The sequence below is a fragment of the Nelusetta ayraudi genome, unplaced genomic scaffold (genome assembly GCF_046127955.1).
Source record: "Nelusetta ayraudi isolate G7.1 ecotype Tasmania unplaced genomic scaffold, CSIRO-AGI_Nayr_v1 ptg000008l, whole genome shotgun sequence".
NCBI lineage: Eukaryota > Metazoa > Chordata > Actinopteri > Tetraodontiformes > Monacanthidae > Nelusetta > Nelusetta ayraudi.
In genome coordinates this window covers 1,655,300-1,679,618 of record NW_027466058.1, presented here as the reverse complement: position 1 = coordinate 1,679,618, position 24,319 = coordinate 1,655,300, and the positions used below count along the sequence as shown (strand labels likewise).

Below are 24,319 nucleotides of genomic sequence, written 5' to 3'. Positions count from 1 at the left end.
TATTATTTTACCCATGATGGGTTAAAAAATGACTCGTATTGTCATGACGTTTAAAAGGAGATGTTTCAATTCCACTTTTATTGGTTACACCACATGAAAGAATGTTGCAGCCCGTACGAACACACGCAGTGAAAATAGGAAATTACGCACTTGGAGACCAAGCAGACCATTGCAATGACTGCTGTTAGCAAAACCTTAACGGAAGCTCAGATAGATGAAGGAGGAAAACGGGGGGGAAAAAAATAGAAACGCACACACACACGCACACACACACACACACACACACACACACACACACACACACACACACACACACACACACACACAAGGCTTCTGAAAGCCAGAGCGTATTTATAGACAAGAGCGGCGTCGGAAACCTCTGCTTGGCAGCAGCAGCAGCAGCAGCAGCAGCAGCAGCAGTGTTGCTCCTTGCTGATGTCTCTGTGTACATCTGACACGGCTGTGACTCAGTTGAGAACATTAGGAGTGCATGTGACGGTGATAATAACGGCATGAATGGAGCCACATGTAGGCCAGCTGTGGGTTTTAAAAGATGTTGGAAAGCTGTTGACGAATGACTCAGGAATGAATTTTCAACATATTTTTTGACATATCCTGTTTTTGGTTTTTAAAAATTGGCTACCTGTAGTTTTGTTACCATATCCCATAAAGGAATGATCCAACAGAACAGAAAATTGTCCAATTTTGTACTCATCACTAAATTGTTGGAGGTTCTGAAGATGCTTTCTTACTCACATAACTGTTCTGGAGTTTCACAGAAGGAAATAGTTCCACCCTGCCTGTGCCAATACAATGGAGCATTGTGATAGCAATTTTTTTTCCATTCACATTTTATTTACATAACATTCTAAGAACATAAACAAAGAACAGAACTTTTCTCCAAACAACTTCGGTGGTGTCTTGTGAGTACCGAAAGTTAGTATTGAATCCTCGACTTGTCAAACTTGTCACGACTTGAGTTTACATTGCAGACTGCAGTTTGAAGAACGCTTGAAGTTCATGATTGCAGGATTTTTCTAACACATTCACAGTTCATTCGACCCGTGACCCAGAACAATTCTGAGGCATTGAAGCGCATTGTTGACATTTACGTTCCTTTTAATGCAAAACTATGTCTTGGAAATTTGATCTAAAATTGAAAGATCCCGTTTCACATCCAATTTCAGATCTTTGCACTTTTTTAAAAAAATTAATTTAACAAATGAGTTGTGTTTTCATTAAAGTAAAAGCACGTTCAGACATTTGGCAGGTCTGCAAAGGAAATCACAAATCAGACCTGCTGTTCTCATCGAATTGGCAAGTGAAGGCGGTGTTTGATGCATCCATTGTCAGACGACTGAAGGTTCGGCACAAACATTATCTGGCGAGTCATGAACTCTATGATAAAAACACACACACACACAAAAGGTCTGATGATTTGAAGGCTCCTCTTGACCAATCTATCTCCACTCTGGCAAGTCAGTGGCTGAGGATGTTTCCAGTCATCCAAACGATGACAACGCAGAACCGCTCCGTCTTTTTGGCCGCAGTTACGGACGTCAGCGCCCGTTTGACGAGGCTAAGATTCAAGATAATTGTTTGACTATCAGACCAAAAAAAAAAAAAAAAAAACTCCTCCAGCCAGCGTGCAGACTTTGCATGGCGGACCGGGGACCAGTGTATTCAAACGACTGTCTCTCTGTGTAGGGGAAACTTCAGAATGCAAATCACTTGGCAATGGTGGAGACTCACCAGAGGATCTGAACATACAGTAGTGGTGCAGGAAACAGGAAATTAGTGAAATTTCAAAATTTTGGGTTCCTTCGTGTTTAGTTGCTAATTAATCTCTGCGTTAATCTCCAGCCAGATCCAGTGAGGTGGATTTTAAGCTGTTGTGTTTTGTGTTTCCCCCCCCCCTCTTCTCTCTCCTCCTCTTCCTCCTCTATCTACTTCTCCTCCTCCCCTAATCCCCCCCCCGCCTCTCTCTCTCTCTCTCTCTCTCGCACTCTGTTGATGTGTACGCATGCACGCGCGCGTGCCACCCCCATTCCGACTCTCCAGCGCGCTCGGTTTCACTCTGCTTCCCGATGCCGAGAGCGCACGCCAAACAAAAAAAGCAGACACACGCGGGATCTAACAACTTTCATGGCTGCGATTTCAACGCTGATGACGAATCAACGATGACTTGTTGACTTCGCCGTAGACAGGCTACAGGGAGACGAACAACATCATCATCAACAACAACAACAACAACAACAACAACAACAACAACAACAACAACAACAACATCATTAACAAAACCTACTTTGTGTGAGAGAACCGCCAACACTCACAGCAGCTGAGTCCCCACAGTTCCACATTCCGGCGCACCGCGGGGGAAAAATGAAGGCGAAGAACCGTGACCAAAGCTTGTCGGACTCCAGAGAGCTGGACGGATCGTATGACCAGCTCACAGGTGAGTGGACACCTCTGGGTGTTTTTGAATGTACTCCCGCCTGCTTGATGAAAGACGAAAAGATTCAATAAGATGAGCGGATTGCGCGGAAATCTCCTAGTCTGGAACTTCAGGTGGCTTCCGCTCAGCACGCGCGGGTGGGAAAATCACTCCACTTTCATTTGCATGTGTCTTTTAAGTGTGCAAAGTTTATTTTTGTGTGCTTCTTTTGCATTTTATCGTGCTTGCTTCCCGCTTTAAAGTAGTGCAACCAGATTCCCCTCCAGCCCCTGCGTGATCAGACCGATTGGCGGCTGAAGCCAAAAACACAGGGACAGGCAAACAGCTTATTGAATCTTTACGCGTCGATGTGGCATGCCAGTGTGTTGCATAATGTGGTGCGTAACGCTTGGTGAGTGGAATGAAGGCAGCGGTGCGCCTCGCTGCTCGGCTCAGCTTTGGGAGACCACCGTGCCGCGGTGTTTGCTGGGAGGCGGCAGACGGCAGACGGACAACACCTGTCGGGCTGACGGGGTTGAAATTGTGGAGTCTCGTCGTTTTTCGACCTGCGTTTCTTTGTTTGCTCAAGTTTGACTCTGTGTAATTTGTTTTTGTTCAAGAAGCTGCCCTGACATGGTGTGAATAGTGGCTGTTGGAGACTCTGCTCTTTGGATTGAATGAAATGTGTCCTCCTGCAGGCTCGTGATTGCACAGTTCATTTGACCCTTGACACGCTCCAGGAAGCTCATGGTTAACGTTTCTGTTTCCGTTGATGTTGAAAGAGGTATTGGAAAATGTGACGGTCTCCAACTGAATGTGTGTTCAGAATTTCTGTTTTTCATCACTGACTCCAGTGGAGCAGCTCTGTGTGACTGTGATCAAAACAAAAAACAAAACAAAACAACTCCATAGATAACAGAATATTTAACCCTGTGTTTACAGCATCCCACCAAAATCACTTGACTTTTGGCGTTGTTCTGAAAGTGCGCTGTTGTACCTTGCAAGTAATTTGGAGGGGATAAAAAAAAAAGCCGGGGTGGGACGAATACCTGGTGGGGCGGTGGGAGAATCTGACAGAGGCATCAGTGCCCTTTGTGACATCACAATTTGACTATTTCCAGAACTGCTTACTTTCACACAGTATTTTCTTGAAAGTGTCGCAAAAGAAGTGAAAGATGCTCCTTTGTCACCGCCAAACTAGTAATGAACAATGCCAGTGTTTGAAAACTGGTATTGCTGTATAATGTGAAGAGACTCCACAACACTAAAACTGTTCAAGGTCTCGGCTTTATCTCCCTGCTGTTTGTGTGGAACGGCTATGATTTGAGGTCCATAAAGGCGTTTATGAACCTTGTGACAGCCACTGATAAATTGATTGTGCAAACATTTCTTTTTAATACCGGCCACAGTTGCGTCGTCGCCGCCCTGCTTCACTCGCTGCGGTACTAACACCCTCCTTACTATGTTGTTTACCGCCCTGTCGTTAAACCCAATGAATTAGTCGGCCATTTACCCTCAGTTGTTGCTTTTTGCATCTTTGACTTCTAAAAAAGTTTAATAGTACTTCTGGACGATATCCGCTCCTGGCCAGTCTTTTCTTTCTGCTGTGTCTGTCAGTTTAGTGCTTATATAAAGAAGGGAATTAATGGAAAGTGCTGAGGCTGGTCATTTTTCTAAATCCTAAACAGTTATCTAGAGATTCTCTTTTTTAATGCTGCACTTCAAGGGTTAACTCGCCCTCCTGTCACTACGGTCTCTACATTAGAGTTGTCCTCTCTCTCTCTCTCTCTCTCCCTCACTTGCCTTTGTGTTCGCCGCTCGCCTGCTAAACGCCAGCTGCCTAAATAAAACGCTTGCTCTTATGCTTGAACACACCTCGGGCCTGCGGAGGGCAGCTGATTGTGCTCGCACAGCTGTGTGTGTGTCTCCAGTCTCGTCCGCGGCAACTTTTAATGGAATTCTCACCTTTCCACTGTTTGGAACTGCAGCGAGGCTGAAATCAGACGAGCAGATCGTCGACGTAAAAACTAGCTCCGTCTGATGTTCTCGCCACACTGAAGGAATCTTGGGCTTACATGTTCGTGTGTGTTTTTAATGTGTGTTTGAAAATAAGATTTTTTTTTTTGCCTGGGTTTGAAAGCATCCATCCAGGCTTTTCAACTCAACATAGGCGCTGAAGGTCGTGTGAGGGCAGCCCACATACGGTGCTGCCGGCCATGCTGGGCCAAAACAGTGATGTTCACAACGCTCCTTAGCCTGCGGCAGACTGACTCCACACATCTTTCCTTTTGGCGGCTCTGCTCAGGATTGCTCTGTTACCTTTATTTGCAAAAAAAAACCCCAAAAACAAAAACTGTGTGCAGCAAATGTGCCAGCGATGGAAATGTTAGGTCTTTTTTAAAATGTTTTTTTCTTGCTTGTTTCCAATTTCTTTCCTTTGCTCCTTCCACCACATCCCATCTGTTTAGTCCAGCTTGTTGAAACGGTCCCCTGCGTCTGACTGTCCTCAAGAAGTCATATTGCATTTTTAATAGTTGGCCAAGTGGGCGGCGGGGAAGGTGGTACTCGGGGAGGGTGGCAACACTCAGCGTGGCGAAGCAATTTACTTCTGGCATAGTTTTTAATGACTTTCTCAAAGCTGTGAATTGCATGGTTAATTCATCTTTGTGGATGCCGCCGAATCTAAGACACACTCGGCCCCGGTATTTTTGTGGGGTCATTAGGTCCGGCCGCCTCCAGGGACGCCGTAATAAAGAGGCGATGTGTCTGGGGAGATGTCTCCCCGCCTTTTTTTTTTTTTTTTTTGGTTAAGGCCATTTTTCAAATTGCAAAAGCTTCTCACTGTGAGGCAGCTCTGCGTGTGTCTACGTGAGAACAGATGACTTCACATTTTCTGCATAATTTCCAATAAAATGAAAAATGAGGTGTGATTCGCAGGAGTGGGGAAAATGGATTCTTAAGTGTTTTTAAAAAAAAATAAAAAATTGGGGGGGCGTGGGACGGACAGCTACAGGTGAGTCATTCTTTGTACTTACAAACAATAAGGCTCCGCGTGTGTGTGTGTGTGTGTGTGGTCCTGCGTGTGCGTGCGTGTGCTCTGACCTGCGCTGCTTAAAGGTAGCGTGGGTGGCCTCGGATGAAATGTAACCCTCTAGAAATAACTCCCTCTTAGCCGGCTGCATTGTGCTGAAGTGCGCCCCACAGCGAGCGTGCGCGTGTGTCGGCGTGCGCGGTGGCCTGCCGTTCCCCCCGCCGTGTTTAGGAACGTTGGGCTGCAAGGCGAGAGGTAATTATAGCGGCGTGGCGCACTAATCTCCTCTTCGAGACGCCCTCGAGAGGGATCATATCACACGCACCTGAACGCCACGGCCCCTTTTCTTTTTGTTGTACAGTGCGTTTGCAGTGCGTCTTTTCCGCATCCATACTGTTTTTAAGGTTCATTTACAGTGTTTGACAAAACGATACCACCGTCCTTTTTACGGTTTCCACGGTTTAAAGCAACAGCGTGTAACTTCTGCAAACAAATGAAAGCCTCTAACCTTTGCCAAACGAGCCCGCGCGGTGGCGAATGAGCCGATCACCGCCAGGTAAACGTCTTTTGTATTTCACAGCGTCTGCGTTTGACAAATCTGCTGCCGCTCTGCACATTTTCCGCACCGGCAAAACCATCCGCCGATGGTTTGGTGTCGCTTGAAGGGTGACGGGAGCGTCGGGGAAGGAGTCGGGAGCGAGTGGGAAGCGGTAAGGGAGCAAAGCATATGGTGGATTCTGGTGTTTGAAAAAAAAATAAAAATGCAAAAAGTGCCCAGAATAGATTTTGGCAGGCAGGGAGAAAGGATTAATGGCGATAAATGAAGGGGAACGACAGCGAAGCGAATCAGCCATTAGCTTTTGGCTCCGGCTGTGTCTGATAGTCGGTGGATAGAAGGCTTTTGTTGATGGAGAACAAGCTCGCATGGAGATTGAAGCTTTGCGTGCTTTACTGTCCTGAAACTTGATAGACCTGTTGAAAAAAAAACAAAACAACATGTTTAGCCCTTTGTTTACAGCCATCCTGCGAAAAAGGTGGAGTTCTCGTGAAAGTGCAGCAAGCGAAAGAAGCAAAGGGGATGGACACTTCTGGAGAGTCCACTGGCCCGCGTGTATCAGTAAAAATAGAAATAATTGTACAATAAATAAATAACATGCTGTGTGGACGTCAGCAGATACGAGTGAGTCACTAAAAGATTCACGTGAGTCTCTTTCTTGGCCTGGAATGCCCTGAGCAGGCTGGCTTTGATTTCTGAGGGAACTGAAATGGAGCCTGATGCTGACACGTGTTGCCTCTGAAAGATCTGAACAGCGTTTATACATCTACAGTATGGCCGTGACACGCCGACCACCTCAGGTTTGATATGTAAATACGCCTCAGTTCGCTGCGCGCTGTAAAATTCACCAAACCAAAGAGCGAAGATTCCAGGGCCGTCGCTGCCGATCTCTCCAGAGGCTCCATTCACCTTCATGCCACGGCGGGTTTTTTGCGCCCTCGTCAGAAGTGTGTGATTGCCGCTCGCGCTAATTAAAGAGGCTGTGATTGAACGCCTCACCTGATGTGTCGGGATGCGCCAGACGCCCCGGCAACTCGTCAAGGGGATCCTGCATTGGGTTCCAGGGGCTCGGGTTTCCTCCTGGAAGTGCCAGAGCCGCTGATGTGAAGTGACTACACGGCGGAAAAAAGCTCGGAGCAATTCTCCCAGGCTTGTCTGTCACGTTGGTTACATCACCGTGGAAGGGAAGGGAAGGGAAGGGAAGGGAAGGGAAGGGAAGGGAAGGGAAGGAAGGAAGGAAGGAATATTAAAAGGACAAGTGTGGGAGTGGAAGACGCTGGGAGATGACAGAGGAGTAGTGCGAGAAAATTAATAAGGCTGCAGACGGTATTGCTTTTTTTCCCCCCACTCTCCCTTTTTTTCTAGGAACGCTCTTTGCAAGTCTGTAGGTGTTGTTTTTTTCAGAGGGACCAAAAAAAAAAGAAATCTCATCTTGCCAGCTACAGCCTGTAAATGCGAAACATCGATCCATCAGCGCGGCGTCGACGCGCCGCGACAACAACAGACGGCCGGCCGAGAGCTGACTTGACTTTGTGGAGCCTCTCGCAAGATGCTTGTTTTTTTTGTTTTTGTTTCTTGAAGAAAACAAAACAATGAGCCCATCCCCCTCCCTCCCCCCGAACCCCCCGCCCAGTTCTCCAACGATCCGGGCTCGTTACAAATTAGATCACATTAGCGTCCTGATTCATTCTGCCCGATTCCTTCCACCTCTCTTCTTCCTCCCTCGCTCATCCTTTTCCTTTTTTTCCCCCAACCATTTCGACGCCGTTGCTTCTTAATTCCCGTAACCCCGGCGTCCACGGACGAGTCGCCCTGCGAGACCCCCGCTCCCGCTTCCACCAGCGGCAGCGGGGCCCCGTCGGGGCCGTATCTGAACTGAGCCCCCGAGTCAATCCTAACGAGTTTTAATCGTTGACCGCGTCTACGGAGGGGCTGGGGGGGATTGTTAATTAAAACAGGGCCCCCGCTCGCCTCGTCACCCGCCCTGCCCGCTCCGCTCCTCATCCTCTCTGTGCAAACACGCTCATCGCTAAATGCCTGCAGGGGGAGAGAGGAGATGCGGGGGGAGGAGAACAAAGAGAGAGGGGAGATGGGAAGATTGTAAGATGGGCTGGGAAGAGTCGATGCATGTCACAGAGCGAATGTGCCGGAATTAAAGAATGCGATTCACAATCAAAATACACACACACGCACTCACGCACACACACACCAGACATCTGAGGTCTTTGTTTCTCTGCATGGATCTGACAGGGTTTCCCTTTTTTTTTGTTAAGAATGCTTATCAGCGAGTGATTGATCGCTGTCGTGTCTCTGGCCTGTGGTTCCTACATGCGCAGCATCTGATCTGCATTAGTGGATCATTTTCTTTCCCTTAGTCCAGTCGTTGTGCATTAGGCCGACGGTACGGAGAGGGGTAGAGACTGGCAGACAAATGGTGAGTGTGTTTACGTGCACACCAACGTACTCGTCTGGAGGTAGCTGACGGTTCAAGTGGTCATGTAAACGCCTCAATCCAGTATAATCCATGGGACAATTCTGACTGAACGCCAATCTTCACTTTATTCTTTGCCTGTGTACAACTTAACTTAGTCTTCTTCCTTCATTTTTTTCTCCCTGTTCTCTTGTGCTTTTTTCCATTTTATTTTCTTTCTATCTCTGCACAAGGGTCTCCTTTGTCATTAGTGGTTATCACAAGAGATCTGACTCTAAAGACTGGGGACATTATGCGTTTGTGTTGGATGTACTTTTCCCTCCTCTAACCTGTCTTTACTGGCAGGTAATATAAGAGTGCAAGAATCCATGAGGTGATTTATACCTTAGTTTCTGAGGTCCTTTGGATAATACTAGCTATTGGCATCAGTCATTCAACATTTCCTTTTGCCTGCATCCATGTTGATTGATTCTGTTAAAAAAAAAAAGAAAAAAGGAAAAACAATGGTAGTGCTGTATTGAAAGGTTTGCAGTTCAACTCTTCCAGCATTTTCTTTCATTCTTCAGTCTTCATTCTTCTCGCTTCTTATTGCTGCGATCATTTTCTGGCCGACTAGTCTAACATTTGATGAGACCACTGCTCCCATCACCTCTTACAACCTGAAAGACACATGGATAAAATATGGACGAATTGTCTTTTAAATAAATATGATTGTACTTGTATAATTATACCCGCACATTACTGTATTTCATTTGATCACAGAAGATAAAAGCCACTACATTGCCAATCTGTCAGGTTCATGCTGAACTGGTCCACACGCTACTGTACTCATGATAATCAGTATTAATTCTTAGGAATGGGCTGCATGAAGACAAGTTAACTTTCTTCATAACATTCAATCAATGACTCGAGAGCCTGCGGGACGTCTGGCCATAGATCAGTCACTTCAGACGGAACTCCGGGGACCTACAGTGTTGTCAATAGGGCATTCACATTCACACAGACGCACACTCAAATACACACACACACATGCCGAGCTGTGGAAAAGTCAGAGGGTTGATCCTCATCAATATCCGTCAGTTATCCTGCGGCTCATGGCAAAACCTACTGTCTCCCAGTGTGCACGCCGTCGAACTGATGGGCCAATCAGGTTCCAGCTTAATGGGCGTAACGTCTGCTGGCCTGGTGAATGAAAAGCAGGTTTAGTACGTCGGATGGATTAATTTGGGAGCAATGCTACCAAAGCAGGGAAAAAGAACACACACACACACATATATAAAAGGGATGTTAACAATTAATCGATGATTGATTAATTGTTGATTAATAATTTAATCAATTAAATTGAATTAGTCCCTATGAATTGAACATTGTTTACACGGGTACTTAATATCATTTTAGCAGTGTATTGGCAGGAAGGGAAATTCACCTGTAGATACTGTGATGGTCATAATACACTTAGAACAAGTTACTTTTTTTTTTAAAGTTGAAATGTGACCCATTAGAAGTCAACTCAAAGTCAGAGGATACATGTTTAGGGTGTTTTTACTGTTCTCTAATGTAAAAATGGGTCACACTGGACCCTCAACATTATTTAAGGGTTAAATGATGTGTTCCTTACACATTTTTCATTGTGAAATTTATCAATTAATCGTTAATCGATCGATAAGATCAATCAACTAACAATTAATAACTTAAATCAATAATTTGCATCCCTGATACACACACACACACACACACACACACACATATATGTATACGTAAAATGCACGCTCCACTCTCTTTATTTTCTTGCCTGCTGTTCAGTGCTAAGTAGAAGTAGACCAGCAAAAAAAAAATGCATAAACCAACAAACTTGGAATAAAACTACTCTATGGAGAGCATTCCAGCAGGTTGTATTTCCTAACCGAAGGTGTTCACCCTTTCACGTTTGCGGTTGCTTTATATCTGGGGCCGTCTTGCATTGTCTCGAGTAATTAGCGCTGTGCTGGCGGGCTTCCTGGCCCGTGTCAGCCCTCAGCCAGGTCGTCAGAGGGGACGTTTTTTCCTGACAGCTCGGTCTTTATCCCCCCCAGGAGAGATGCTGAAGTCAGCTCAATCCTCCACCACCACATATGCGCCGTGTAACAAAGTAGATGGACCCATTGCAATTTGGGCGGCTGGTCCAAGGTAGGCCTATTAGTATTTGCGAGAGAGGGTTATTATAAGAAAAGATTAGATAAAATGCTGAGGTGGGGGATTCAGGGTGACGCCGTGTCACTGTGCCCTGACTTCACCGCTGGACGGGCTCGCACTCCTCCACAGGAAGTCGCGGCAAACTTCACACCGTCAACGTGTTGAGGTTCGGCTTCATAAATAGCCTTGGCTGCACTCGGTTATCAGTCGATCCTCCCCACGGCTGCCACCGCCCGCCCACCCTCACCTCTATATCTCCCCCAGGCAAAGGATAAATCGATTACTTACACCTCAACCCGACATTCCATAAGTGTTGCTCCCCAGGTGCTCCTGCCTGCCTGGCGCTCGGAATTTTTAAAGCCCTCAATGCAGTCTCCTAATCCACCACTGAGCACTCGCCACACACACCCACGCGGAGCCCAGACAGGTTTGATTGATTGTGGGCATGACAGCCGTGACAGCAATTGGGATTGTTACCGACCTGCACCTGAAGAAGAACGAGTCATTTCTTTTTTCTTTTTTCTTCTTCTTTTTTTTTTTTACCTTCGAAGGGGAAACCTGAAGTTCGTCCATGGACTGAGAATGAGTGCGAGGCGACGGCGATCTTTCCTCGTCAATTAGTAAAGCACAACATAAACAGACAACTGCTGATTCGCATGCTCGGTGCGACAGCTCACGCTCCTGCTGTGTGACAGCAACAGTGATGCTTTGTTTTTGAACTGCAAAGGATGTGTATTTTACGTAATCCCTTGCATGCCCGATGGAACATTTTAAATTTATTTTGGCTTTTTCTATTTATCTAAGTGAGAAAGAGGAAGCATTTGGGAAGGGGAAGCAGAATCAGGGAGCTTGATTGGGTGGAACCTTCCGTCTGTCACATTTTCGCGGTTCAATCAGATTTTAAGCGAACACCTGCAGCGTCCACGCTGATCTCTTCAGCAGCACCCTCTGTTTGTGGAATGTTAATCTTGCATAGGCCCAAAGCCCCTTTTGGAAGGTGATGGTTTATGGAATTTCTTTAAAATTAAGGCTGATTGAAAATGCTTTCTAGTGGAATTTATGAGCTGGGTGAGGTGGATTCCTGGCCAAGTGGCTCCTGAACTCTGTCATATGCGGCTTACTCAGCAGCAATAACCTCATTTTAAATGAATATAAAACACACTTGTAAAAGTTAAAATGAAAAGTACACTTGAAAGTCAACCTCCACGAAAATTGGATTTTCATGCAGAGGTTTAGAGATGCAGCGTACACGTTCTTACTCTCACTCGGAGAAAGTCATTAGGAGGGGTAACGATTATTAATGAGGCCGATACAAAATTCATGAACTGAAATATGGGCCTGTGATTTGCTTCCTGTGCGCTCGTGACTGGGGGGGCGGGGGGGAACCCTCCTCTTGTCTCAGACAGCACGACCGAGCAACGTTTGGGGAATGACAACGGCTAATTAACGTTTCGTTGTGTGCTTCTGTGTCCGGATAGTTTCGAACAGCGCTTTAACGGGCCCGTCTTCATTGGGTGAGTCCGCTGCATGTCTTTGTGCAACGTGTCCCTGCGTCTCAGCCAGCCTCCTCACTTAGCTCTTCTTAAAACAATTGTCAGACGAGCGAAGAGGTTTTCTTGCTATGTAGCTCTCAATGATTATTTATATATAGTATTTCTATTGGCACTGATCTAATTTTGTTGTCCATGTTACAGTGACGATAAAGATGTATCTGTCTGTCTCACGATTGAACTGAGGAATCATCAAATGAGACATGTTGGGCTTGGAAGGCAAACACGATCCAGTTTTGAGGTTGATTTAAAACCCCCACATTGATATTCAGCGTATTGTTGTGACGCTGTAGCCGAGTCTAGCCAGTGTTGCGTGTGGCCCTCGTCGCAATTTAGAGGTCGGGCGATTTGTAAGCTGTGTGGCCTTGTTGCTGTAGTTCCATTGGGAAAAACTTAAGCTTTTCTAAATCTTCTGTGTGTGTGTGTGTGTGTGTGTGTGTGTGTGTGTGTGTGTGTGTGTGTGTGTGTGTGTGTGTGTGTGTTTGTAGCTCTTGTACAATCTCATTGACATTCCGGGGTAGATCTTGACATTAGGCTGTCATTAGAGTTTGCCAGCAGACAGGCAGAAGGCCACTGCAGAGTCTTCACTTTTCACCTCCACTAATATTTCCAGCAACGTGTTGGCCCTCCGCCAGCTCTGCCTTTTTACGAATAAGGGCGAGACGACGACGTGGACGATGATTGTAAGCGTTCCTCTCCTGTCCTGTCCTCTCCTCTCCACTGTTCTCAGAGTTGGAATCAGTGATTATAGCGCACGCAAAATAAATATTATTAATTAGATTACTTTCAGCTCCCATGTAGGCCTGACAGTGTTGTTGGGATTACTCCATACAAGTAATCCAACTACTGATTACTGATTTCTTCTTTAAAAAGTAATCTGATTATTTCTTTATCTGTTTTTTTTTTTTATATAAGTAATCAATTACTAACTACTAATGACTTTATTTAAAAAAAAAAAAGATGAAGTAACATGCACATAATGCACAACAAACCACAATATTCTTTCATTTAGACGAGATGAACCCAAAATAATGTTTGTATTTCCAGCTATCAAAGGCAATTGCTGCAACGACGCTGCTAGCACGGCTGCATCATCGATCTGCGGCATCATTGTTTTCGGTTGTTTTTCTAAATTTCAGACATTTTGTGGGCAAGGAGACATTTTTAGCTTGCAAAATCTTTCAGAAAAGTAATTGAATCCTTACTTGAAGTAATTATGTTATAATTACCAGTTTTGCCAGAGTAATCCTGTTACATTACTCTGTTACCAAAAAGTAGTTTAATTACAGTAGTGGATTACTTAGTGATAGATTACTCGACACACCAACACTGAGGCCTGAGTGGGTGTTTTGGTGACTTTAAGGCCAGTTTGTGTGTGTGTGTGTGTGTGTGTGTGTGTGTGTGTGTGTGTGTGTGCACGTGTCGGTATCGGTTTAAACTGCAGTAAAAATGCCAAAAATGTATTTCTGGCTCTCAGACTGTGATGAGTCCGTGCAGCAGAGCAACTTCTGACTGATAATCAGGCGACTCCAGCGAGAGGAAACAAACAGGGACAGTGTGCGTTCGTCTGCCTCGCTTGTCCCTCTTCTGCGACGGTTATCGCCGCGTCAAACAGGGAATGGCTGCGAGGAGCTCACGTCTGTTTTTCCTCTGAAGATGTTGAACCTCTTCGGTCGCTTGATTTCTTTCAAGACGGAAAACGGGAAACATTTAACAAGCCGTTTAAACGAGTTTCTCTGACAAACACAGTCACACAAAATTGTCAATCTGTATCCGGGGATCAACCCCGTGGATCAATTTTCTTTTCAGATATTGAAATGGCTCCAAACTTGAGTGAGTGCTGACATCACCTGTTCCTGCATTTTAGGATATTTTATTTTTTGTTTTATTCCTTAAGAGCCTGAAGGTCTGTGCCGCGGAATCAAAATGAGAGTTTTATTGACTTGTGCCCCATCCACCGAGCCACGAGTGTGGCACTCGCTTTGCTGTCAGTCGGTCGAGACAAGGCGAACGCACACGCACACTCACACTCACACTCAGGCAGGAGGAGGTGAGCCTGATGACTGTTGATGTGTTGATTCACGGCTGCAGCGCCGCAGCTGCTCTCTGTCAGCACCTGCAGGCCTCTTGGCTCGGCGTCATGTCGCCGATAAGAGGAAATCTTTCGAGCACCTCTTTCATTTTGTCCTTGATTGCAACATGGCATCAGCAGCAGCGCTCTGAGAAAGCGATGCCGAAATTGGCATCGCATGAAAAAAAGAAAGGAAAAAAAAAAAAAAACGGTCCAGAGGCCCGAGTACATTTTTGGCAGAAAGTCTGATGGAATCATTTGAGAACACGCCGCTTCTGTGCAAACTTTGCCGGAATGGGTTTGCTTTGTGCGATTTGCTGTCAACAAACTGATGCTATAATCCCGCCTGCCTCAGCTCTCGGGAAGTTCTCTCACCAGGGCATTAATTCCCCCCCCCATACATCCGGATGTCAATGATAACAAGCCATTGCTTTGATATTATGAGTCAGTATGTCCACCTGAAATTAGTTTACACATCCCATCAGGGCCAGAACTTCCGTCTATCGCATCCAAGTGGAGAAGTTACATTTCTCCTGCCAGTTTAGCCCGGCTGCATTTCAGAGTATCGTCGCTCTTACGAAGCTGAATGTATTTTAAAGCGCTCTATAATTTTCTACCCCAAGTGACAAAACGTAGACAGTGAGGTCAGTGCTGAGGTAATTTAGGTGTCTGCTGGGTAGCTCCTGGGAGGATGGCAGCACCTCTGGCAGCCAGGTGTGTTTTATTGTTTGTTTTTTTCTTCCAAACTTGGTCCCACTACTGTTCCTTTAAAAAAAAAAAAAAATCATATTAAAATCTTCACGGGGGAACTTACAATAGCTATAAATAACATCAATAAGTGCTGCTGCTGCTGCCGCTGCTGCGAGGTCTCGAAAGTAAATGCATTAGCTCTGCGCGCATGTGTGTGTGTGTGTGTGTGTGTGTGTTGCGCGCACGCCCTGAAGTCAGTCGCAGCGGCTGTTGCACCTGTAGGAAAACTGTCCTATTTCTCAGTCCGCCCTCTCGCGCTCTCCTTTGTGTATTAAGGGAGAGATAAGGAGATAAGGGAGAGATGCAGGCAGCGGCACACTTTGACAGGTTCTCGCTCTCTCTCTCTGTGTGTCTGAGGTATTCCCTCAACAAACACAGTCGACAGTCGGGTGTGAGGCTTTCCTTCCTTCATGCTGCTGCTTCTCCCACTTCTTGGCCCACTGCCTCTCTGGGTTGTTTTTTTTTCCCTGTGCTGTTTACTTTTCTCCAACCGTCTCAGCGAGAGCAAAGACGCGCTGACAATGTCCTCAGTTTGTCCTTCATGGGAATATAAGGAGCCGCGAGCAGTCAGGTGTTTTGGCACCTCCGCAGCTCCAGGATTGATTAGGGTCGATGTCGTCTGCGCTTATTTCGCCGAGCACCTCCTTTAGTAAAATGCAACCAAAGAAAAAGCACCTCAACAATAAAGCCAGGATTACACAAATTGGCTCTTTAGGATTTGAGCCTGCGTGTGGAGGGGTGATGAAAGGTTCCGGCAGCTGCTCTCATTGTCCCGGCAGAGTGCGATGGCGGCGGAGGATTAGAGTGGCCCTCAGTAACGCTGACGGCAACGTTCATCTCTCATTTGTTAGTCAAAGTTTGGGTCGACCCGGCCACAGAGGAAATCCTGCCCGCCGAGCCCTGCCGAGCCCTGCCGAGCCCTGCCTGTCGGCTTCCAAACCTGCGCCGTGGCAGCAAAGCCTTGACGTTAATCGGTTTTGCCTCCATTCTCTTCCTCGCCATCTTTATCAGGCCGAGCAACAAACACTGTTTTGTGCCACAGGAAGACAGACGCGGCGGTGAAATATCGAGTTCTCTCTCGCAGCTTCTCTCTCGCGGCTTCTCTCTCGCGGCTTCTCTCTCGCAGCGGTTATTTTCATTTCCTGCTGGTGGTGCGATAGAGGGCAGTCGCACAATCAGCTTCTGTTGAGATACAAATCGACTGTTCTTATCCACTAACCATTAACACCTAGCCTTTTTTGTTTTTTAGCAAGTTCGTTGAGATAAGCACAAGGTTGCTGACTATAGCATAAGGAGGAAAAGCAACGAAGAAGACGATCAAAATACTGAAGACAAAAGACTGAAATATGTGGAAAATACAAGGACACCAGTTCAGTGCACACACACCATGTGTCACATGCCTGTCAGTCGTGCCTGCTGGGTTCTGTGTGCCCTTGGCTGGCGCGCAGCTGAGGCACGTTTTCACTGATTCACACACCTGTTTTCCCTCCGCCATCATTGCTGCATAAAAGCCCTGGTCCCCCCACACACACTCTTTGCCAGATTGTCCGCTAACCCCTGTTATGACCTTCCAGCGGGCCCTGGTCTGCCTGCCTGATCTCGACCTGTTTCTGCCCCTGACCTGCGTCCTGCGTTCCTGTCCCGGTAACCCGACCTCGCTACTGTTTCCGACCACGAGCCTGGTTCTCCTGCCCTGCTCCTGCCGACCTGGAAACAACCCTCGATCCCCGCCCCCGGACATCCGACCCGCCTTCCGTCCCCGACCAGCCTGCTTCGCCGCCGTCCCGGAGAACCGACCCGCCTGCTTCGCCGTCGACCCGGAGGATCGACCCGCCTTTCGTCCCCGACCACGAGCCTACGGTTGCTAACCGTCATAAATAAATCCTCTTCTATTGACCATCTGGTGTTGCATTTGGATTCTTACCTGACATGTTACACCATGGCGTTTCCGGTCCAGCGCTTCTGTCATTGCTTCTCCTTTCCAACGTCTTGCCAGTGTGACATTTGAGTCACATGACTTCTGGATCTCATCCCCCTTATTCACCACAAACCTTCCCAACATCTTGTTGGATTTGTTATTGAATTACTATTGATTTTCACCTTAGACAGTGAACTGCATGAAGAGGCCAATTTTAAATGGAGTTGTACATTTTCGAAAGTTTTTACCTGCAACTTTACAACGACGTCTGCAATGGCTGGTGGGCGTGTCATTTAAAGAAGGACACCAGGACAAGAGAGAAGGGCAACATCAGCCAATCATAGCCGCCAGTATACCGAAGTGTCACTCGCATAAAAACTCATTTGACATTTCCCAGCCATTTACCTTCTCCTCTCCTCTCCTGTCCTCTCCACTCCTCTCCACCTTCATAATCTCCTTCCTGCGCCGCCGCGTCCTCCGTCCCATTTAGCCGCGTCCTGATTGGGGATCCTCGTCGCTCTTATCACCGTCAGCCAGCTTGGGGTTCACACCGGGGGCCGGAGGTGTCGGGCCGGCTGGGGAGGGGTCTCTTCTTCTTCCCCTTCTTCCTCTATCAGCCATCCCCACACGGAGGAGAGGAGGGACAATGGCTTGGCGCGCGTCCCGAACGCCCGAAGACGATTCCAGCCGGCGCTGAGGGAACGCAGAGTTCGGCTCTTCGCGCGCACTCGCGAAGCGTTTTCTTGGCGGGAGGAGCGGCGAGACCTCAGAGGAAACAATGTGGAAATGAAAATATTGTCCAGGTCCATTTAGTTGTTTTTCTTCCCGTTTACGGCGTAATTAGTTATCTAGTTTGTCGGAGACTCTCACACCACCTGCCTGCAGCTTCCCTCACTTAAACACCTTAACGAACCTCCTGCACAGTGTTTCTGTGTTTATGTGTGAATGCATGCATGCTCGCTGCAATTCCACCATATATATATCAGCCAATTATCCTGCCCGTCTATCCAAGCGACAGTCTTGGAGGAGCGAGCGCCGTGAAGGCAGCGCAGAAGTTTGGCAAACCAGCAAAGAGGCTCTGGTAGTTGTGTGAGGGGGCGGAAGTTTGATCAAAAAAGCTGAGAATCACGTTTTAATCATTTGGATCAACATCATTAGAGACAATATGTCATAAAACGGCGTTTTAAACTACACTCACCACTCCTCCCCCTGACCTCGGACAGTCCGTCCTGTTCAGTTGCACTCTGAGACATGGTAACCACCAGCAAAAACACACACACACAAAAAAATGATATCAACATTTTGAAAAATGAGCGTAAAACAAACAAAGCAAAGGGATAATGACAATAATAACGCTTTCCAGAGTGCGAAGAAGCCATGTGGGATTGTAGACACTGGAAGAATGCAGAAGCAAAACACTGCAGACATGAAAGACATTTTTCCCTCAGAGACATCATAAATAATAAGGCATCCAGCATAAAAAGTAAAATAAAATAAAAGCGTGCGAGATAAATCTTTTTTTTTCTTTTCTTTTCTTTTTTTACTTTTTAAGCTAGCTCATTGGGACATGTGATTATATGTGGATATAGTTTATGTAGATATTTTAAGGGTGCACTTTTTGTTTCAATAAATACATTGTCGACTGCAATTTTTTTATCGTACCCCCAGAGTTTGATGTTTTATGCAGCCATTGGCCAGATACAAACAATATATCTCTAATACAAACACAAAGATAAAACAGAAAAGAGTGAATATTAGATTAGATTTCCTGTCGGCCCTCCGCGTCCATCGCTGCTTAATCAGAGACAAACACATTGGATTAGCGAGTTTCTCCCTTGCCGTGTGGGCCGTCGCCTCGGCCGCGCAAATTGTGGCTTCGCTGTCTGACGACCTGAAAGAGAATCTCGACGTTTAACACGTGACACCCGTATTTGCAACTTTAATTTCTGGCTTTGGGCTGTTCATCCGGATGGAGCTGAGAGAGACAGAGAGAGAGAGAGAGAGAAAGAAAGCGAGAAAAAAAAAACTTTTGCCACAAGTGGCGGTAGTAATTGGACTGTCTCTCAGGATTTTTTTCAGACACACTTGCTCAGACCTGCCTAATTAAGCCCACACAACCCTGAGACACTTTCTCCTCACTCCGGCCGCAGCCTGGCCTTTTCCTAATGGCGGCGAGGTCTTTGCGGGTGTTGCCGGTGTTGTCGCCGACAATAATGCCTTTGTTTACGCTCCTCTTCATGTCTCTCTCAAATGATTCTAGCAGCAAAAGGGAAGCAGCCAGCAGCTCCGGTCCACTTGAATCGCTCTTTAATAAGCGGGAGCCGCTGCCTGCGAAAAACAACGGCTCGTTGTTTGGGCGAAAAGATTGTTAAAACGTCCGCGGCTAATAATATTCTCCTTTTTAAAACCCAACCAGAGCCAATCTGTTGGACGCGGAGTGTCGAACATGTGTTGGATTTCCAATAAGATTGGGAGGATTTTAATCAAAACGAAAAAGTCTAGCGGAGTCCTGGGTATATCCGCGAAGGGGCCGACACATTGTTCGTGGAAATCCATCTGTCCGACTGATTCATGGCTCCAAAACAAACTCTGAGATTAGAAGGGTGTCGGTAAACACGCGCACACGCCCACACACGCCTGCGTTTTGCCTCAAGCTGCACGAGGACTCGTGTTGAGTTCGGATTTTTCTTGCACGCAACCTTGACCGCGCGCTAATTTGCTTAACCCCAACCTCACGCAAATACAGCGTCTATATTTAACACGGAAAAGTGAGGACTGGCCAAACTGTCCTCGCAATGACATGTTGAGAAGAACAAACACACACGCGCACACACACACACACACACACGCAGACCGACCCTTTGTGTGTTTGTTTGCGCTGTCCGCACCGATGCTATTGCCGGGCTTATAATGTCTTCGGAGGTGTTTGCTCGGATGAGGGTCATCTCAACAATTAACCTTGTGTGACAAGTGCGGCAGCTCCACAAACAGAGGGACCGGAGCCCCATCAGCCGCAGCAGCCGGCCAATAAACAAACACGGCCGCCGGTACCTGCGCGCTCGGCTCTCGGCGATTTAATACGGGCGAGCCGATGGCTTTTTGGGGGGGGGCGCGACTGACCCGGTTGATCAAAATCCTCAACGGGCGACAAACTCAGATGCTGCACGAAGACGGGAGACCCTGAGAGAGACGGAGGGGGTAATAAAGCTGCGGCCAACAGCTGGGAAGCAAGGCGGCTTTCGTCATTGAGCATCTGCAGGGCGGCATGCCGGCGTCCGTCTGTCCGTCCGTCCGTCCGCCTGCCCCGCCCTCTGCGGTAGCCGAGAGGTGAAATCAGCGGGAAAATGCGACGTGTAAATGAAACACCTGGAGGTGACTCTCTTTCCAAGGAAAATAATAAAAAGCTGGAGGGACTCGGCTCTGCGCTCGCAAAGCGTTAATAATAGATAATCAGAGTGAGAATAAACAGTGCTTTTCAACAGCCGGCCGCCCAATTAACAGAACTCTAAGCTCATGGAGTGGAACGTGACGAGCAACAGCCGGAGATTTTCTTTCTTTTTTTCTTTTCTTTTTTTGAGTATTTTTCATTCGGAAGTGGAGTGCAGACACTGAACCGGCGCCGTCCATCACTTTCTGAGCTGTGACTTTTGCCGGCCGCAGCGCCGACGACCAAGACGCCCTGCTGGGAAACACTTTGTCATGTTCTGCTCCGGCAGCAGCATCAGAAGTCAGGGGCCGGGGGGGAGCTTGCGCGAGACGATCTGTTTCAATGCCGGAGAAAAGGCAAGACTGACTGCGGAAAACACTGAATCTGCAAGATAAAAGATAAATCATGTTTACTGGAGAGAAAAGTGCAAAGAAAAAAAAAATGAAGCCACATGAGCCTGTTTTTCTTCTTCAGAGCGTCCGAGTTTCCTTTCTGTGAGACTTATATCGCAAATTTTACAAACCTGCCTGTAAAATTTTTTTTTATATTTTTTTTATTTACTAGTGTAAAAATATTGAAGCTTTCACTAAGCCCCAACACAACATCCCACTCCTGACTGGATTATCTCTGGAAATCAGTGTTTGAAAACTCCGGGTGTCCTCACATATTAATCCCTGTAATTGCTGCTGGGAGGCCGACAGCAGCAGGGAGAAGCTGCACCGACTCACGCATGCACGCAAGATACGACGGCCTGATGATTTATTCAATTATTCTGACAGACGCAGGTTTGTGGTTTATGCTTAATCATAAGGTTTGCGGCGGTGAAGTGAGGCGGTCGTGATAAAGCTCTGGCGTCGGAGCATCGGCCTGGTGGAGCCTCCTCTACTGCTGCCTGCTCCTTGGTGTCGGACAAACTCGTGCCCCCTGTTCTCGCATTTCAATTTTTCTACTTTAAAATGATTATTTTAATGTGTCATTAGGTGCGTGAACTGCCAGACCCTCTTGCAAGAATATCAATACTTACGCCTGAAACTTATCAAAATTTAATAGGAATACTGTCAGGCAGCTTGTTTTTTCCTCCTCTCGTGTTGTTTTGCTGTTTTACACAGACCCCAATTTCTCGACAAATAAAGCTTGACAAAAAAAAAACAAATAAACATGTAAGGCTGTGGGGTGGAGCACGTTGTATTACCGACGGGATCACAAGCTGTGTAGGAAAGCCAGACATCTGGAAACTTAAATAATGGACGGCTTTGTTTTAGAAGGAAAATCGAGAAGCAGACATAAATGAAACGGGTTTTTATTGCTGTCTATGTTTCAGCTTTAAAATATTTCATGACAATGTCTTTTCCATCGGTGGCTAATTGTTCCTAAAAGTTAGTGCACTTGAACATCATCACTCTCAGGTCAGTGGCCAGCAGAGATAAAGAACTGCCAAGCCTCTTGGAACAATTTTGCTGTTAATGTGAGCTTATCGCGTGGCAGAGAGTCATTTCCCACAAGAGGATGATCATTTCTCTCTCTATCTGCCTCTCTCTCTCTCCCTCTCTCTCTCACCCTTTCAGTCGGCAGTGCTCGCCGTCAGAGCGATGACATTTATTCCCTCTGAACTGGATCCTCTCCTCACTCCCAGAGCGTCTCTCAGCTGTCATCTCTCCTTGTTCACCCACCCACTTCTTCTGTCTGTGTGTGTGGTGTGAGGCTGAGGTGCGTGTCCATTTGGAGGTGCAGCTATTCATTTTAAAAAACATAGAAATGAAAACATTGAAAAGCATCAAAAGTTGATTTAGTGGAAACCAAGAGATTTGGCTAAAATAGGCCAACGACATGACAAAGAAATAAAGTATTTATTTATTAAGGAGTTCATTGAGCTGAGGTGAAATTCATTAAACCTGAAAAACAAAACACATGCATAGCCGTAAGGTAATTTTCAACCCGTGCACTGGTTGGTCCTTTAAGGATAAAACAAAGTTCATTGCAAAGTGTGAAAATATCAGCATACAAAGCGTCTGAAAGCAAAGTAAAATAAAAAAGTGAATAAGTAATAATAAAAACAACAAGACAGAACTGAATGTATCTATTCTGCAGTTTCGTCTGAAGCCATTCTGATCACAGTGGCACTTTGCTGCTGCGGTCGTCCGTCCTGATTCTTCCTTGCAGCAGACGTCTTGCATCAGCCTTGCAAAAATAACTGTTGTTCCTGCAGCGCCGGCTCTCCTTATCCATCCTCGTTTGAAGACTGTCGCTCTCCTCCGCTGCTCTCCAGTGGAAAAAAAACAACGGCCCTGCATGCAAACGCTAATGTAAGTGCGAGGAGTTTGTTCTATTAGAGAGTTTTATTTACAACCCAGGGACGTCTTGCAACTTTTTTTTTGGCCGTTCGCCCTTTGGGTGTGAATCAGCAGGACAGTTTTGTTTTTTTCTTTCTCATTGGATTGAATTGGAATTTCCAGAGAAGGAGAAGCCAGCCTGTCTTTACTCTCAATTAGTTGCTCTCCTCAAGCGATTCTCCATTTTCCTCCGGTGCTTTTGTTTCATCCTCTCCCGTCCCTGTTCATCCTTTCAGTGCATGGAAAAAGCAGTAAAACGGATGGTGTGGGGTGGGGGGGGCGTAAGAGATAGTGGGTGCAGCCAAAATTCGTTTGTTGAGATTGCTCGATACAGTGGGATGGATAAATAAATGGAGGAAGAGGAAAAACAACCTCCTTTTAGTGCAGCAGAGAGAATAGAAGCTCGGCTCTTTCACCAGTTTTTCAATGGTTGTTCCTCCACAGAGTGAATCTTGGAGACTCTGTGAAGCCGGAACAAGGGACAGGCACAACATTTTTTGTGTGTTACCAGAATCAGGTTTCCATTAAATTTTCAAGTAGATTTTGAGGTCAACCTTTGGAACTTTGTTCCAGCAGCTGGTCTGCAGCAACTAGCATAACTGACTAACTAACTAACTAACTAACTAGCTAACTAACTAACGCGGCTGTGGTCAGGCAGGCTGCTGCACGGCACTTCCTTCTTGCATTGTGGCCAACTGCTGCTGTTTTCCATGACATATGGCCGCGATGTCCTTTGCGGCCGAGGGGACCTTTGCCACCTCACCACCTGCGACTGCTCAAGGGTTCACATCTTCTTAAGTAAGTGTTAGGATTAGAGGACAAATTTGCTTCCTGCACATCACATCTACTTTAATTTCCTTCTGTTTTGCATTGATTGTTTGCAAGTGAATGAAAACACCTTCAATTTGGGCATATTTCCTGTGGGAATTTTAGCATCTACCAGCAGTGCAGTGGTTACAGTGACTCCTGGACTTTGATGCCTCCTCCTTGGTCACCTGTGAGGGTGAGGACAGGACCGTGAGCAGTAGGAGACACTGTTCTGTTTCACATTTCTGGTGAAAACGGCGTGAAAGCTGAGCAAAAGAAAGACTGACAAAACCCTCACTGACTTGTTTGTTCGTCTCACAAAGAGTGACGGCAGGAGGGAGGAGCTGCGCTTTTATTGTACTGTGCTTTTGAAAGGAAGCTGCTCTACTTTATGTCACCTCACAACGCCGGGATATCAACAATAATGCATTCAAGCCGTGGCAGCTTATATTTAAGTGTCGCCCTGCAGCAAGATTATGACAATATACTGGGGATGATGACAAAAGAAATATTAAAAAATGAAAGATTTGTATTCTGTGAATAATATGAACTTTTGAAGATATTGTTTTTTTTTTTTTTTTTTTGCCTTTTAGCTTTTGCGAGTTCCTGCAATCAAGTAGACAACTAGATTCCTTCTCAGCCTCCTTCCAATTGTGATGTGCATATCGTATATCGCATGTCATATATTTTCATCAATATATCGATCGTTGATCAGAGTAAAAATTTGTATCGATAATTTTAAGGAAATATCAATACATATATGTATATATATATATATATATATATATATATATATGTATATATATATATATGTATATATATATATATACATATATATATAT

The 24,319-nt window shown here is 46.2% G+C and overlaps 1 protein-coding gene across 2 annotated transcripts in view; it reads left to right on the top strand.

Moving 5' to 3' along the window:
- The first annotated feature begins 2,044 nt into the window (after window positions 1-2,044).
- LOC142883591 (A-type potassium channel modulatory protein KCNIP2) overlaps window positions 2,045-24,319 on the top strand; it is a 79,031-nt gene continuing 56,756 nt past the window's right edge. For both annotated transcript variants that reach the window (XM_076018591.1, XM_076018587.1), the window contains exon 1: window positions 2,045-2,455. In XM_076018591.1, coding sequence (XP_075874706.1) covers window positions 2,383-2,455 — 73 coding nt within the window. In that variant the 5' untranslated portion in view covers window positions 2,045-2,382. The remainder of the gene's footprint in view (window positions 2,456-24,319) is intronic.